Below are 14,010 nucleotides of genomic sequence, written 5' to 3' on the forward strand. Positions count from 1 at the left end.
TTTTTTTTTTTTGTATACAGTATCAAAGTAAGATACGCATAATGAAACGAAATGTAAACTACATAGTTCTCCAAATGTCTTCATAGAGAAACTAATATAGTCCTATAAGTCAAAATGCTACATGTAATCAAGTACAATCCACTATTAAAGGGTTTAGGAAAAAACAACAATTATCACAAAATTAAATAGCAATAATTCAAATATAGATTAGCTAAAATAGCATTCTTATACTACTAATTACTCCAAATATAGTAACGGTTATAGTATAGTATTATTAGATCATGATAGGGACAATCTAAGAATTCCTGGCCCATACAGTTCACCAAACATCAATCACCTTTAGACAGCCATTAACGCAGCGCGATCGAGCTTGTTTTGCCCCCATCACGCCCCCATAGCGCCGCTATGGGGCGCGAACGTTTATTTTTTTTGGTGGCGTGATTCGAGCTTCACGGTGGATGATGGTGGGGAGTTGCGAATGAGAAAGGGACACGTGGGGCATGGTGCAGGAAGGGTTGCATCTTCTATTTTATTTTCATTTTCTATTTTACGTAAACTGAAATGAAAAATGAAGATCCGGCGAGTGGTGCGATGGTGAATTTCAAATACAGTACAGAATATAATTGAAGAAGAAGTATTTAGAATATTTACAAATTAGTCCCTAGACTATGTATTGATTTATATAAATAGATTGTTTATTTGTAGTTTAGTCCATAAAGTTTTATTTTTGTAACTATATAATTTTATAATTTATTAATTTTATATATTTGTGTATTTAAATTTACTCATATTTTATATAAATTATTTAAATATTAATTACAGTAATAAAAGAAAAATAAATAATATAACTTATTTAAAAAATGAAAAAGAAAATAAAAATGTGGTACCAATTACTCCATCACACAAACATCACGCCATCCTACTACAAACTTCATCACGCCATCACATTTGCCAAATCACCACTGTACCCACAAAAACACCCATCATGCCCATCACCACTAAATAAGGTCTTAAAACTTTCAATCATTCCTACTTCAATAGCTATCACAATTTCACAAATATTAAATTCCAATTTTCAACAAAACAAATACAACTTACTCAGATTCATATTAAAATTAATCTAATTTATGCACATCATCAAAATTATAAATGGATAATCAATACATGCCTATACATAAATATATGAATGTATTTATATAAAATACCTTTCAAGAAGAAGAGTGTTTTTTGCCTTCACATTGAGGACTAACATCAAAATTCTTAGAAGGATATTTAGCAGTCACCATCCCAACCTCAAACACCAAATCATCACCGTTAATTTTAATTCCAGTAATCCCCCACCACTGAAAAAAAGCCCTAACCCTAATTCCATTAAGCTCCGCAATTCGATTCTCCCCGATCTTACCAGTAACTTTCTTCGAATACGTAGCTAAGTAATTATCAGGTGGTAAGATAAGCTTGCAAGGAGTTCCGAGATCGACGGAAAACTCGCCGGAAGTACGGTTCAGGTTATATGAACGGACGTCTGTGGGAAGTAGTCCGACGGGGAAGCCGTGGTGACTAAGTACAGAGTGTGCCGTTGTTAATGGTGTCAACGGTAGTGAATTAGGGTTAGGGTTTGATGATGAGATGGTGATAAACAAGGCGATAATTAGGGTGGAGATAAAGAAGATGGATGAAGACATGGTTTTTGTGTGTTTTTTTTTTTTTTTTTTTTTCTGATCGGTAGATGTGATTTTTGGAGAGAAATAAAGGATATAAGATTTTTATTTTATGTTTTAGATTGATAGATGATAGATGATAGATGATAGATGATAGATGATGTATACAAGATAAAAGATGAAATTGAGGGTGACATGTGGTGGGATGTTTTAACCAAGTAAGATTTGTTTGTTTGTTTAGTGGATTGACGAAAAAAAAATAGACTATGAACTATGAAGAGTGAAGATCAAAGAATAAGGATATTTTAACGAAATGTACGTATAAAGAGGATAAAATATCGCGTTTCGTTGTGGAATGATTTTGATCAATTAATTGAATATTTTATAAAAAAAGGTTACTCGGGTAATTAAACGTTTAAAAATTAAGGGAATGAAAAAGGTCGGTAAAAAAAGTAAGTGTTTAGTCGGATAATGGTCGATTAATAGAAAGGTTTAAAAAATTTCTTGAAGGTTAATACTGGTATTTAGGCCCATATCATTTGGTGTCGTAAATTAAAGTGTAATTGTTGAAGATAATCCAAATGTAATTTGCATAATTTCGTTGCAGTTATAGATGTTATATTTTTGTCACGAGTCATTTTAAAGTCAAACTGGTCAAGTATCATTCTGGGTTGAAAATCAGAATGTCGTGCGCTCCAAGCACCTAATGTGAGCTCCACGTATCTAATGTGAGCTTCGCGCACTATAACATGAAACTGGAACAGAACTATTGCTTTATGGTGCGCGCCGTGCACAATTCCAAAATGCGCTCTGCGCACAGTGTTTATAAAAAGGTTACGAGCCATGGTTGTTTCAATTTTAAATAAATTTTTCCTTTTTTCATCCAATATCCAAATACTAGTTATATTTTGCCACATCACTCAACATGTCACTCAAAAAGCCACCTCACTATTTTTCATTTTACAACACGACTGACTAGCCAGCGTCAACTTCCCACCCCATCCAATGACTTGTCAAAAACATATGTCAACATTACAAGGTATAAGTATATAACAAGTTTATAATGGATTATATTATATTATATTATTTCCTACTCCGTTTTATAAGTAGATTAAAGAAACATAAAATAAATGGAATTAAGGCTTTGTTTGATTATAACGGAATGATATTCTGAATATCAACAGTGATATTGAGTATAGCTATGGTTTGTGACGACCCGGAAATTTTTGACCAAATTTAAACTTAATCTTTATATGATTTCGACACGATAAGCAAAGTCTGTAATGTTAAGTCTCAAAATTTTTGAACTATTTTATGAATCCATTTGACCTTTGACTAGTCCCGACGATTCACGAACAATTGTTTGTAACTAAATATGTATATATATAAATGTAAGTATGTATATAATAATTTGAAAATTTTAAAATACAATTTAAACATTAAAATTAAAGATGTAAAATAAGACATAAAATAATTAAGTTGTACTTAAAATGAAATTATATTTAAATATATGATTTCTATAAATAATTAATATTATATGTATATTGTAATATATATAAAATTTATAAATATTAAAAATTCATTAAAACTTATTATATATTATATGATTATTAAATAATACATGATTAATAATATGTAATATTAATATAATAAGTTTGTTTACAAATTAGAAATATAATTGTTATAAGTTACGTTCTTTACTACTATTAATATTAATATTAGTATAATTAGTATTATTATTATTAACAAAATTATTGCTATACATTATGTTAATTGTTATCATTATCATTAATAATATTATTATTACTATTATATCTGTATAAATTTATATTATTATTATGTATAATATTAAAAGTACTATTATTATAATTATATTTATTAATAATATCAATTATAATCTATAAATATACTAGATATGCATATATAGAGATAGATATATACAGATATATAATGTATATATATATATACGCAGTTGTATACAGATATATAGGAAATCAGAATTATTATTTTTTTAGATTATTATTATTAATATAATTATTAGTCATTAATTTAATATTAATTAGGATATATATATATATATATATATATATATATATATATATATATATATATATATATATATATAAACTACTATATAACGGGTGATTTTTTTTTTCTATCAGTATCATCATCTTTATTTCTGTCCTTGGATTTGTTTATGTCGAATTCTGTCTCATTTACAAACAAAAATCAGTTACGAATCAACCTCAAATTAATTTTTATTTATTTATTCTCTATCTACTTTATTTTGTTTTGTTCGTTACTCCATGGATCGAATAAAGCTGTCAAAACACTCACTTTATATATAACAATCGATTCAATCAGTTGTGGAAGAAGTCATTCAACTTTTTATCACCGATATCACTCATAATTGGTAATTTAACTGATTATTTTATTTTTCTTTTAAATACTTAAACACCCTGTTACGAACTGTTTTAATCAAACTCCTCAAATTTGAATCGAATTTCAAAATCTACAAATGCTATTGTGTTAGGAATCGTCTATGAAAACTACCTGCAAATTTTGAACCTTCAACTACTTGTATCGAGTTAGAATTTCTGAGTCAAAGTTTTGATTCAAAAAGTCAACAGGATTGTTCTTCAAGAAATTCGAATTCATTGTGTGATTTCTGTTGTAATTGATGGCTTACAAAGTTTATAGGAATGATTTTAAATCAACTTCATGTAGAAACTTCTATCCAAAATGATCTATATCTCAAAATTCTGATTTATGTTCATATTTTTTTTTTACGCAATAACAGCAGCAGTTTTTATATATATTTTTTTCTTTCTTTTTCGTTGTCTGATAATTTCAATCATCCCAAAACTAGTTAGGAGATGTTCGTTTGAAGGTTTAAAACTAAAACAATTAAAATTTTGAATTTGATTTTGGTGTTCATCGCGACAACTCAGAAATTGCTGCCGTGTCCTTGTTTATATTTTTTTTTTTACTTTTTTAATTAAGGACATCAACCACTTATCGACTCTGTTTAAATTATGAACCCAAAAACAAATTCATTGTGTTGCTGCTATGATTGAATTTGGCCACTGGTGGATTTATTTTGATGAAGAAGAGGATGGATATAACTGAAACGAGATATAGTTATTTTAGGTTAGCATTATATCAGAAAAACACGGGTAGCTGGATGGTGTAGTGGTGTGTCGGAGTAACGAGAGGTCGTGGGTTCGAGCCTGGTTCAAGGCAAATATTTTTTTTTAAAAGCTTTTTGAAGGTAGATTTCTTATTATTATTATTATTATTATTATTATTATTATTATTATTATTATTATTATTATTATTATCATCATTATTATTATTATTATTATTATTATTATTATTATTATTATTATTATTATTATTATTATTGTTATTGTTATTGTTATTGTTAATATAACTGTTATTGTTATTATTATGATTATTATTGTTATGGTTATCATTAGTATTATTATTATCATATTTATATTTATAAGTATTACAATTATTGTTATCATTAGTATAAATAAGTATCATTAATATTATTATTATTATTATTATTATTGTTAATATTATTAATATAACATTATTATCATTATTAGGATTATGATTATTATTATTATCATTAATATTTCTATGAAAATAATAAAATTTATTATTAGGTTATTAAAATTAATACTTATATTATTTTATAATTGATAACATTATTATTGGCATTATTACTAGTAATATAATTATTATTAGTATTACAATTATCATTATAAGTATTATAATCATTATTATTATTATTATCATTATAACTATGATTATTTATATAATAATGGGTATTACTAAAATATAATTACTAAAATCATTATCATAAATACCATTAACCGAAAAAATTAATATTTTACAGTTATTATTATAAATATCATTATTATTATCATTAATATAATTATTAACAATAATACCTTATTTAGTAATATTAAGTATTATAATTATTATCATTTTTATCAAGATTAATATAATTTTAGTATTACTATAATTACTATTTTTTTTACAAACAAATGATATATACAAATATAGAGATATATTTAATACATATAACATAACAAAATTACTAGTTTTATATACAAAATGAATATATGAGACGTATACATATTATTAATATAAAAATGATATAATTAGTAAATTATATATATAAACTTATTCGATTACGATTATGTGTATTAATATATACAAATGATATAGGTTCGTGAATCCGAGGCCAACCCTGCATTGTTCAATATCGTCATATGTATTTTTACTACAAAATACATTATTGTGAATTTCATTACTCCATTTTTATATATATTTTTGGGACTGAGAATATATGCGCTGATTTTATTAATGTTTTACGAAATAGACACAAGTGATTAAAAACTACATTATATGGCTGGATTATGAATATTGAATATCACCCCTTTTTAGCTTGGTAACCTAATAATTAGGAAACGGGTATGGCCCCTAATTGACGCGAATCCTAAAGATAGATCTATGGACCTCGACAAGTCCCATCCGGGGTACGGATTGTAACGACCCGGATTTTTCGACTTGCTTTTATGCTTTGTGCTTTCACGAAACTGTGTATTTGTGCGTACTAAGCTATATTATGCTCTAAGATCTTATTTAATGATTAATTACTTTCATTAATATCTTACAACCTGCTATTAAGTGTGTGATCACTTAACTTGATCCCCGAATGCTTTTACGACCGTTGGTGTCACTTGAAGTTTCGAAGAAACTGCGTACTGCGTACACGTTTAACTTTTGTCGTAATTGGAATATTATGACTACGAAATATTTATTATTATTTTATAATAATAATTACTTGAGTTTTTGGATGCTTAATTACGCTTAGTAATTTACTTATGCTTACTAGTTAGTCTTGTTGGACTTTCTACCTTGTTGGACCTTAGCCCACCCTACACTAGCTAGTGGACTATTTAATTAACCCAATTTTATGTAACTAGTGACCCATTAATATGTAAGACAAATGTCCATTTATTAGAGGGAACATGCTAGCATTTTTGTCAAGTATTATCCTTAATGTTGCATGGGATCCTAACATAAGCACCAACTTTAGACAACCATTAACCAAAAAGCAAAAGTTTGTCCCCCTTGTTCCCCCCACTACCCCACGGCCACATCACCCCCGCCATCACATCACCACCTATAAATACAAGTCTTATTCCATCCATTTTACACTTGCTTTTATTTTTAATTTACACACACTCACTCTCTAATTCTTTCTCTAGTTCTTTCTCTCTCTAAAAAGTGTAAGTATTGATTTTTCTTCTTCTTCTTCCTCTCTCTCACAAATTCATCATCATCATCATCATGGGTCTAGCTTTTTAGCTTTGATCTTGATTACATCTTGTAGATTCAAACTTGAATTTGAATCCTTCAAGAACATGGAAGATTCAAGCTTTCTAGCTTTGAATCTTCACCTACTTTGTAGATCTATAACTTTCAACTTTAATCTTATTATTTTATTATAAAGATTCAAACTTGTGTTTGTAATCTTCATGTAACTTAAAGATCCAAGCTTTATGCTTCAAGATCTTCAAGAACAACCAAGATGCAAGTTTTCTAGCTTGAATCTTCATATCTTTTGTTGAATCTAAGTTTTCTAACTTATGATCTCATTATTTTGTTATAAAGATCAAAACTTATGTTTATGGTCTTCATGTAACTTAAAGATCTAAGCTTTATGCTTCAAGATCTTCAAGAACACTAAAGGTTCAAGCTTTCTAGCTTTGTGACCTTATAACTTGTGTGAAAGGGATCCAAGCTCTCTAGCTTAGGGTTCCATCACTTTATTTGATTTAGATTGTGTTAATACTTGTTTGATTGAAGTAAAGTTTGTAACTTTGTTTGTAAATAGGACTTGTATTTGTGTTAAGACTAAGGATATGATGTAACATTGGTTCATCATCCATCCAAGACTCTTAAATGTGTTGTGTTCTTACTTGGTCTTAACATATTGTGTGTTGATGGTAGAATCTTGGTCAAGGTGATGCTAACCCATCAATGAGTTGTACACTTGAAGCTACAAGCATCAAGGATGAGAACCGTGATGAGCATCAAGCACCAAGAACCCCACCGGAGCACTTGTTTACTATTTTTTGGGATCTGATCAGTAACCTGGGCTACTGTAAAGTTGATTTTCAGTTAGTTCGGTTCGAGTAGATAATTTTCCGTATAGGCCTCGTCTTAATCCGAGTTACGGTTTAGGATTTATGGCCCTCCGAAAGTCACTACGCCCTTGTAACGTTGTGCTCAAATTTCTGACCTACTCGCACTTAAACCGATGCCACGGTTAAACGAAGACGAGTTAGGTTCTGAAAATTGGTCAGGGTTAGAGGACTCACATACGGAGCCATATCCAGTGACTACGCATCTTTTCGATTTACTTAGAGGTCGTAGCAGCTGATCCAAGTCAGCCTATTGTTTTGACCTCTATACTTGATTAATTTACTTAGCTTTTATGATGATGAATGATGATGATGATAACACTTAAACTTATTTTATGCACTATTAGAACTTATAAGGACAACATACTGACCTAGTAAGCTTTGATTTAGGTTGACGACCTTTCGGACCAACTTACTACTTGCATACTTTCATTACCGACTTTACCACTTTTATCACTGTGAGTTATAGCTTCCCTTTTTACTTATACTATTTTTGGGACTGAGAATACATGCGTTTTTTATGTTTTACTTACTTGACACGAGTACTTAAACTTTACATATGTGTGGGTTATATAACGGCATAAAGATTCCCCTTAGCACGGTAACGTTTAATCATTGGTTTTTGAACCGGTGAACGTGAATATTAGATATGGATCCATAGGGTTTGACATCCCCACTCGGGCTAGTCGCGCTAGCATTTAATGGGTGTTTAATACTTTGAGGACATACACACTCGCCAGGTGTACTTTTAGGGGGTGATATTTATTTTTACGTTAAGTCTAGTTACCATGTGCCCACGGTTAAACATATACTTTTCTTACTACTTTAAAACACTAAAATCTCGTGGTCAATCTTACATTACTGTTACAACTTAAACTATAGCTCACCAACATTATTGTTGACGTTTTTAAGCATGTTTTCTCAGGTGCTTAGAGGTTTGTTGATTCCGCTGTTAGACTTGCTGTCTTGGTGTTATTGATTTGCTGTTAAGGACCTGCTGTGTTAGATTTCCGTTGTATTACTTAGAGATATCTCAATCATGAAACTTTTATTTTGCATTCGTAACTTATGTTATTTGAATAATGACTTTGTAATGACCTATGTGTCACGTTATCTTTTGTAAAACGCTATCTTTTTATGAATGCAAACTGGTTTTCAAACAGCATATAGTATTTGACCATGTAAAGATCCTGTTGTTGACGAATCATACACGATGGTTTTGTACGGGGTGTCACATTTGGTATCAGAGCATTGGTTGTAGGGAATTAGGTTGCATTAGTGAGTCTTGACCGAGTCAAGTAGGATTCGCTAATAGGACTAATCTACAACTTACTCGTTTACTTGTTTCTGTGAAACTGCTGCATGCTACTGATAGATATTACTGCATGTTACTGCTTATTACTACTGCATGCTACTGCTTACTTTTACTGTTGCATGAACTTACTGCATGTTACCGCTTCCTTTACTACTATGTGAACTTTTTGTAAGCTATTTCTATTCTCGCTACTGCATGCTACTATCTGCTTTTGATTGCATGTTACTTCTGCTTAGTACTGTTATTATTGCCATGCTATGTACTGCTGTAGACGATCTAGGATGCTGTAGTTACTATGCCTGATTACGTGCTTGCTACCCGTCTGCTTTTCGCTGTACCGACTTGGAGAATTTATCCTTCCGATGTTTTTCTGAACCCTTTCCCGCTCGTCTAACCCTAAGGATTAGTATTGTAATCCACCTGTTACTACCGTTCCACCATTCCAGAGATTGAAACATTACTTCACGCAATCTAGGAGAAATACCCCTCGGATTACACGCCCGCTAAAGTTGATCCTCGAAGGAGGAGATATGTGAGGACTTGTCGGAGTAACCGCACCCCGAGCTCACCCTAATTAGCCACGTACAATGTATGAACATTAGAAGGATGTTCAGTTTCTGCAAGATGACTCGTATCCCGTACACTTTCATGACCGTCACTTATCTCTTTCATCCTCCACCGCTGCTCGACGATCTAACGACACTTCTGGACTTAGGTCCCTAACGCTCTTAGGCATTGGAGAAATCGGGAAGGCATCTCCTTTCACAAGGTCATAGTGTCTTCTGCTAATGCTCAGCCATACCCAAAGACTTGGAGGCCACCTCAAGACATATCGTATTACTACTTGCTATACGTACAACTCAACACGAGACCCAGATTGAATTTCTAGAAAGGAACCTAAAGACATTACCTGAACCCGGAAATTTTGAAGAAAATTCTGGGACATTTAGGCATTGATGCATGATCAACGAAACCTACGCACCCACACTGAGAAACTGTGAGATTAATTATGTAAATTTTGTTTTGAGATAGCATAGACAAGCACCGTTAGGTGAAATCGAGTAGAACTTGAAGTGATCATGTTACATTGACCATATGGAGTGATATTGGAATGAATGTACGATTTAGTACAATATAATGACGCCAGGCCAGCGTGATTATATTGAAGTAAATCATGCAGAAGTCCCAATGCTACTATATAAGGAATATGAAGTGATTCAAAGGAACTTTTGGTAGGAACCACTTGAGTATACGCATTATGGTCTGTTAGAGGTAGGAATAACCACTAAGCCTAGGTACTGTATAAGAAAAGCCTTAATTGCAGAATTGATGAACCAAAAATTTGTTATAGATATAGACACCCCGGACACTTAAAGAAACAGTTTTCAAATAGGAAAAACTTTGGACTTACTTGCGGTAGAGCAATCGTTATCTCAGCTGTGGAGACTCGCATGGATCCTGATTTTAGTTAGGGTACGTTTCGTCACAACGTTTTATTTTCTCGGAGTTGTTTAAAACTAGAGCGATAGAAACCTTATATCTAAGAACCTTAGTGTTATGACTAATAAGCCATTAACAACCATGAGAGTTAAGTATTCTATAGGACAAGCTAATGGTAAGCTGGCAGAGATAGAGGAATGATTTAAGGTAGTACCTTAAAATTAACAGGTGGGTCATTGGAAATGACCTCATGTCAACTAAACTTGGAAGTTTTAAAGTAGTAGTTGGAAAGGATTAGTACGCACAAGCCGATGTTATTTGAGAAGATTGATAGAATTTTTCACGGCAGTGCGATAAGAATTGGTTGGAATAAACATTAAGATTAACCTAACACACATCAAGTTAGGAAGCTTGATGTAATGGTTAGAATGGACTTTAGGATTAACCTAATACTCATCAATTTAGGAAGCTTTGATGAAATAGTTGGAACGGACTGGCTTTCAAGGATGAAAGCGAAAGTTATTTATAGTGAGAAGATTATTCGTATATCTCGCGAGAATGGTGAGCCAAAAACCATCTAGGTTACTTCAACGACCCGAGATCCCACAATGGAAATGGGAAGGGATGACAATGGATTTCATCCCGAAGCTACCAAAAACAGTAGGTAGTTATGACACTATCTGGGTTATCGTTGATCGCCTCACCAAATCTGCTTAGCCATGAAAGGAACTGATACAATGGACCAACCTGCACAACGATACATCGAGGAAATTGTATCCCGTCAATTCAGCGGTTCGAATTCTATATTAAGGACTACCCAAGAATCTCATTTGATACTCATTCTTACGCGACTCTGAATCCTAACTTATTCCTAGAGAATACTTAATCGATGATAATTACACCACCATCCTTCTTACTTCGATATTAGTCATACCAGTTCGAAATATTCCAAAATCAATGGGTGGATAATTCTCATCCTTGTACTCTCCCTTTCGTATCTCACTTATAAGCAACAACTTTACACTTAAGCATTTTTGGTCAAAAGACTTATGCCCTACTAATAGTCATCAACCACATTTAAACTCAATGGTTTTTAGTACCTCAAAGATCACCCAAAATTTTCAAAATCTTTTGCTCAATCCTCATCAATCTTTTTCCAACTTGTAACCTCCGAGATATGAAAATTTTGTTTGCCAAAATTTTTCACACACTATTTTACGGTACGATCCTCTCAAAGTTTTATAAGAGTAAATTTATTTTATTTGCCATTCGTGCAAATTTTTGAAATCGTATATGTTATATAAAATAAAGTAAATGATTACTTATTTTGACAAATACATGTGAAATTTTACTTTCGCATTTACAAATCAAATCTTTTATTCAAAAGATATTTCACTTTTGAATGGTACATGTTGTACATAACTCTAGTTTACTAAGAACTTCGTTTCTTTTCTTACATTGTCACCTAAAACGGTTTCTATAAAGCTTTCGTTGCTTATTATATAAAATTTTTCGTTGCTTATTCGTATCCAAGTCATCATGAAGACTTTACAACTGTCGAAATTGAGAGATTCATGTGTGTGTGTATGTGATGAAGGCACTTACTACCACGTCCTGCAGAGCCTTCGGGCATCCACTAACACTTAAACCATTCAAAATTACTGCGTTACCCTAAGGATCTTATTTGCCACGTCTGTTGAAACGATGCTCTTTCTTACATAACTCGAAGTCCTGACTTATTCCAAGAGATTCTCATCTAGCGATATTAACAACATCAGTATTCCGACTTTAATGTTAGTCATAACCTGTTTGGCATCTTGCAAAGTCAAGAAGTGATTAACTTCTCATCCTCATACTCTATCCTTCATACCTCACTTTTTAGCAACGGCTCCGCACGTGAACATTTTTGGGCCAAAGACTTAAGTCCCTGATAATCATCAAAACTACATTTAATTCATTAGTTTTCATTACCTAGTAACATGAAAACCGATGATTCAAAGATTTTTCACTCGACCTTTTTAAACTCGTAACCTCTGAAATACGAAAAACTATGTTTATCAAAATTTTTACACGTTGTTTATTGTAAGGTCCTCACGAGATTTATGGACAAACGAAAGTAATAAAATTTTTCTGTCACTTATGCGATTTATAAAATCATATATGTATATATATAATGAATTTAATAAGTTTACCCTTACATGTTTTGGTTAGTACATACTAAGTTATACCTTCACATTATTTAAAAACCACTCCTTTATTGAGTTGTTTTAAGTCAAATAGTTTTGTGCAAAATAGTACGCGTCGTACATACTTCTAAATTTACTAGGAACTTCGTTCCGTTTATGTTGTCACATCAAACGTTTAAAGGTTTTCAAAACTTCCTCGGTTGATTTTATTAAAGGTTTTCGTATTAAACTACACCATGTATGGATCACACTTCTTCTCGCCCTCCGTTAGGGATGAAACTGACCATCAAGATCTTTGTTAAAAACTCTTGAGCCACTTTGAATGGCAGATTTACAAAAATTGTTAGGAAGTCTCTGCGCTCGTAAAATGTTCCTTTTAAGGTTAGACATAGCAAAAATGCGGGCCGATAAATCAGATTTCTGAGATACACTCAATGGTCACCCCATTGTAGGAAAAGCACTCGATGGGTTTCTACTCTCAATATTTCACGGCTAATCGCAACACTCTCGTAAACATCATCTCTATGAATCAGTATGTTGAGGTACATGAATCATTTTTGAAATTCTTTTCACTCGTAGAAAATCATTCTTTATGACTTAGGATTCACATACCTTCTCATCCGCGCACCCCTTAAGTATAAGGACAAATTCAGGATGAACCGCTCGAATAGTTCACTCTCGTTCAAGGACCACACCTTTCGTGCGATTTTCTTTCAGAGTTGTAGTGTAAGATATTTTAAGAATCTACGAATCTTGTTATCCTCTTGGAGGGGACTGCTTAAAACATCTACGACACTGATGTGGTTACTCTATATATTCCTTCGTTCATTGGTTACAACTATATGTTGTTCTAGATTAATGTTAACCCTAACTTCAACATGTAACTGAAAGGATAAAGTTACATTATGGAACTGTGCTTTCATTCCATCTAAGGATAAGTTCACCTGCAGTATGGTAAACTGGGTGGTATCCTTCATTGTTCGTTCAGACCGTCCTGAAGGCACTATAAATAGTTATGGCTTGCATTACATGTAAGTCTAATTAGTCGCTTTCAACTAAAAATTTCAATTCATTTATTCAAATGAAACGTTTCTTAAATATCGGGTTCTTTATGCCTATGGTCTCCTTCCGAAATCAATGGGTTAGTAAAATCTGTGGCTAACACTATCCAGACATCAAAT

At 31.9% G+C, this 14,010-nt stretch overlaps 1 protein-coding gene across 1 annotated transcript; it reads right to left on the reverse strand.

Annotated features, from left to right (window-relative positions):
- Window positions 1-1,173: 1,173 nt before the first annotated feature.
- Window positions 1,174-1,749, reverse strand: LOC139904258 (uncharacterized). Its single transcript, XM_071886202.1, has one exon. The coding sequence runs from the start codon at window positions 1,683-1,685 to the stop codon at window positions 1,209-1,211; it is 477 nt and encodes a 158-aa protein (XP_071742303.1). The 5' UTR covers window positions 1,686-1,749; the 3' UTR covers window positions 1,174-1,208.
- Window positions 1,750-14,010: the final 12,261 nt, after the last annotated feature.

The sequence above is a fragment of the Rutidosis leptorrhynchoides genome, chromosome 4 (assembly GCF_046630445.1).
Source record: "Rutidosis leptorrhynchoides isolate AG116_Rl617_1_P2 chromosome 4, CSIRO_AGI_Rlap_v1, whole genome shotgun sequence".
Classification (NCBI taxonomy): Eukaryota; Viridiplantae; Streptophyta; class Magnoliopsida; order Asterales; family Asteraceae; genus Rutidosis; species Rutidosis leptorrhynchoides.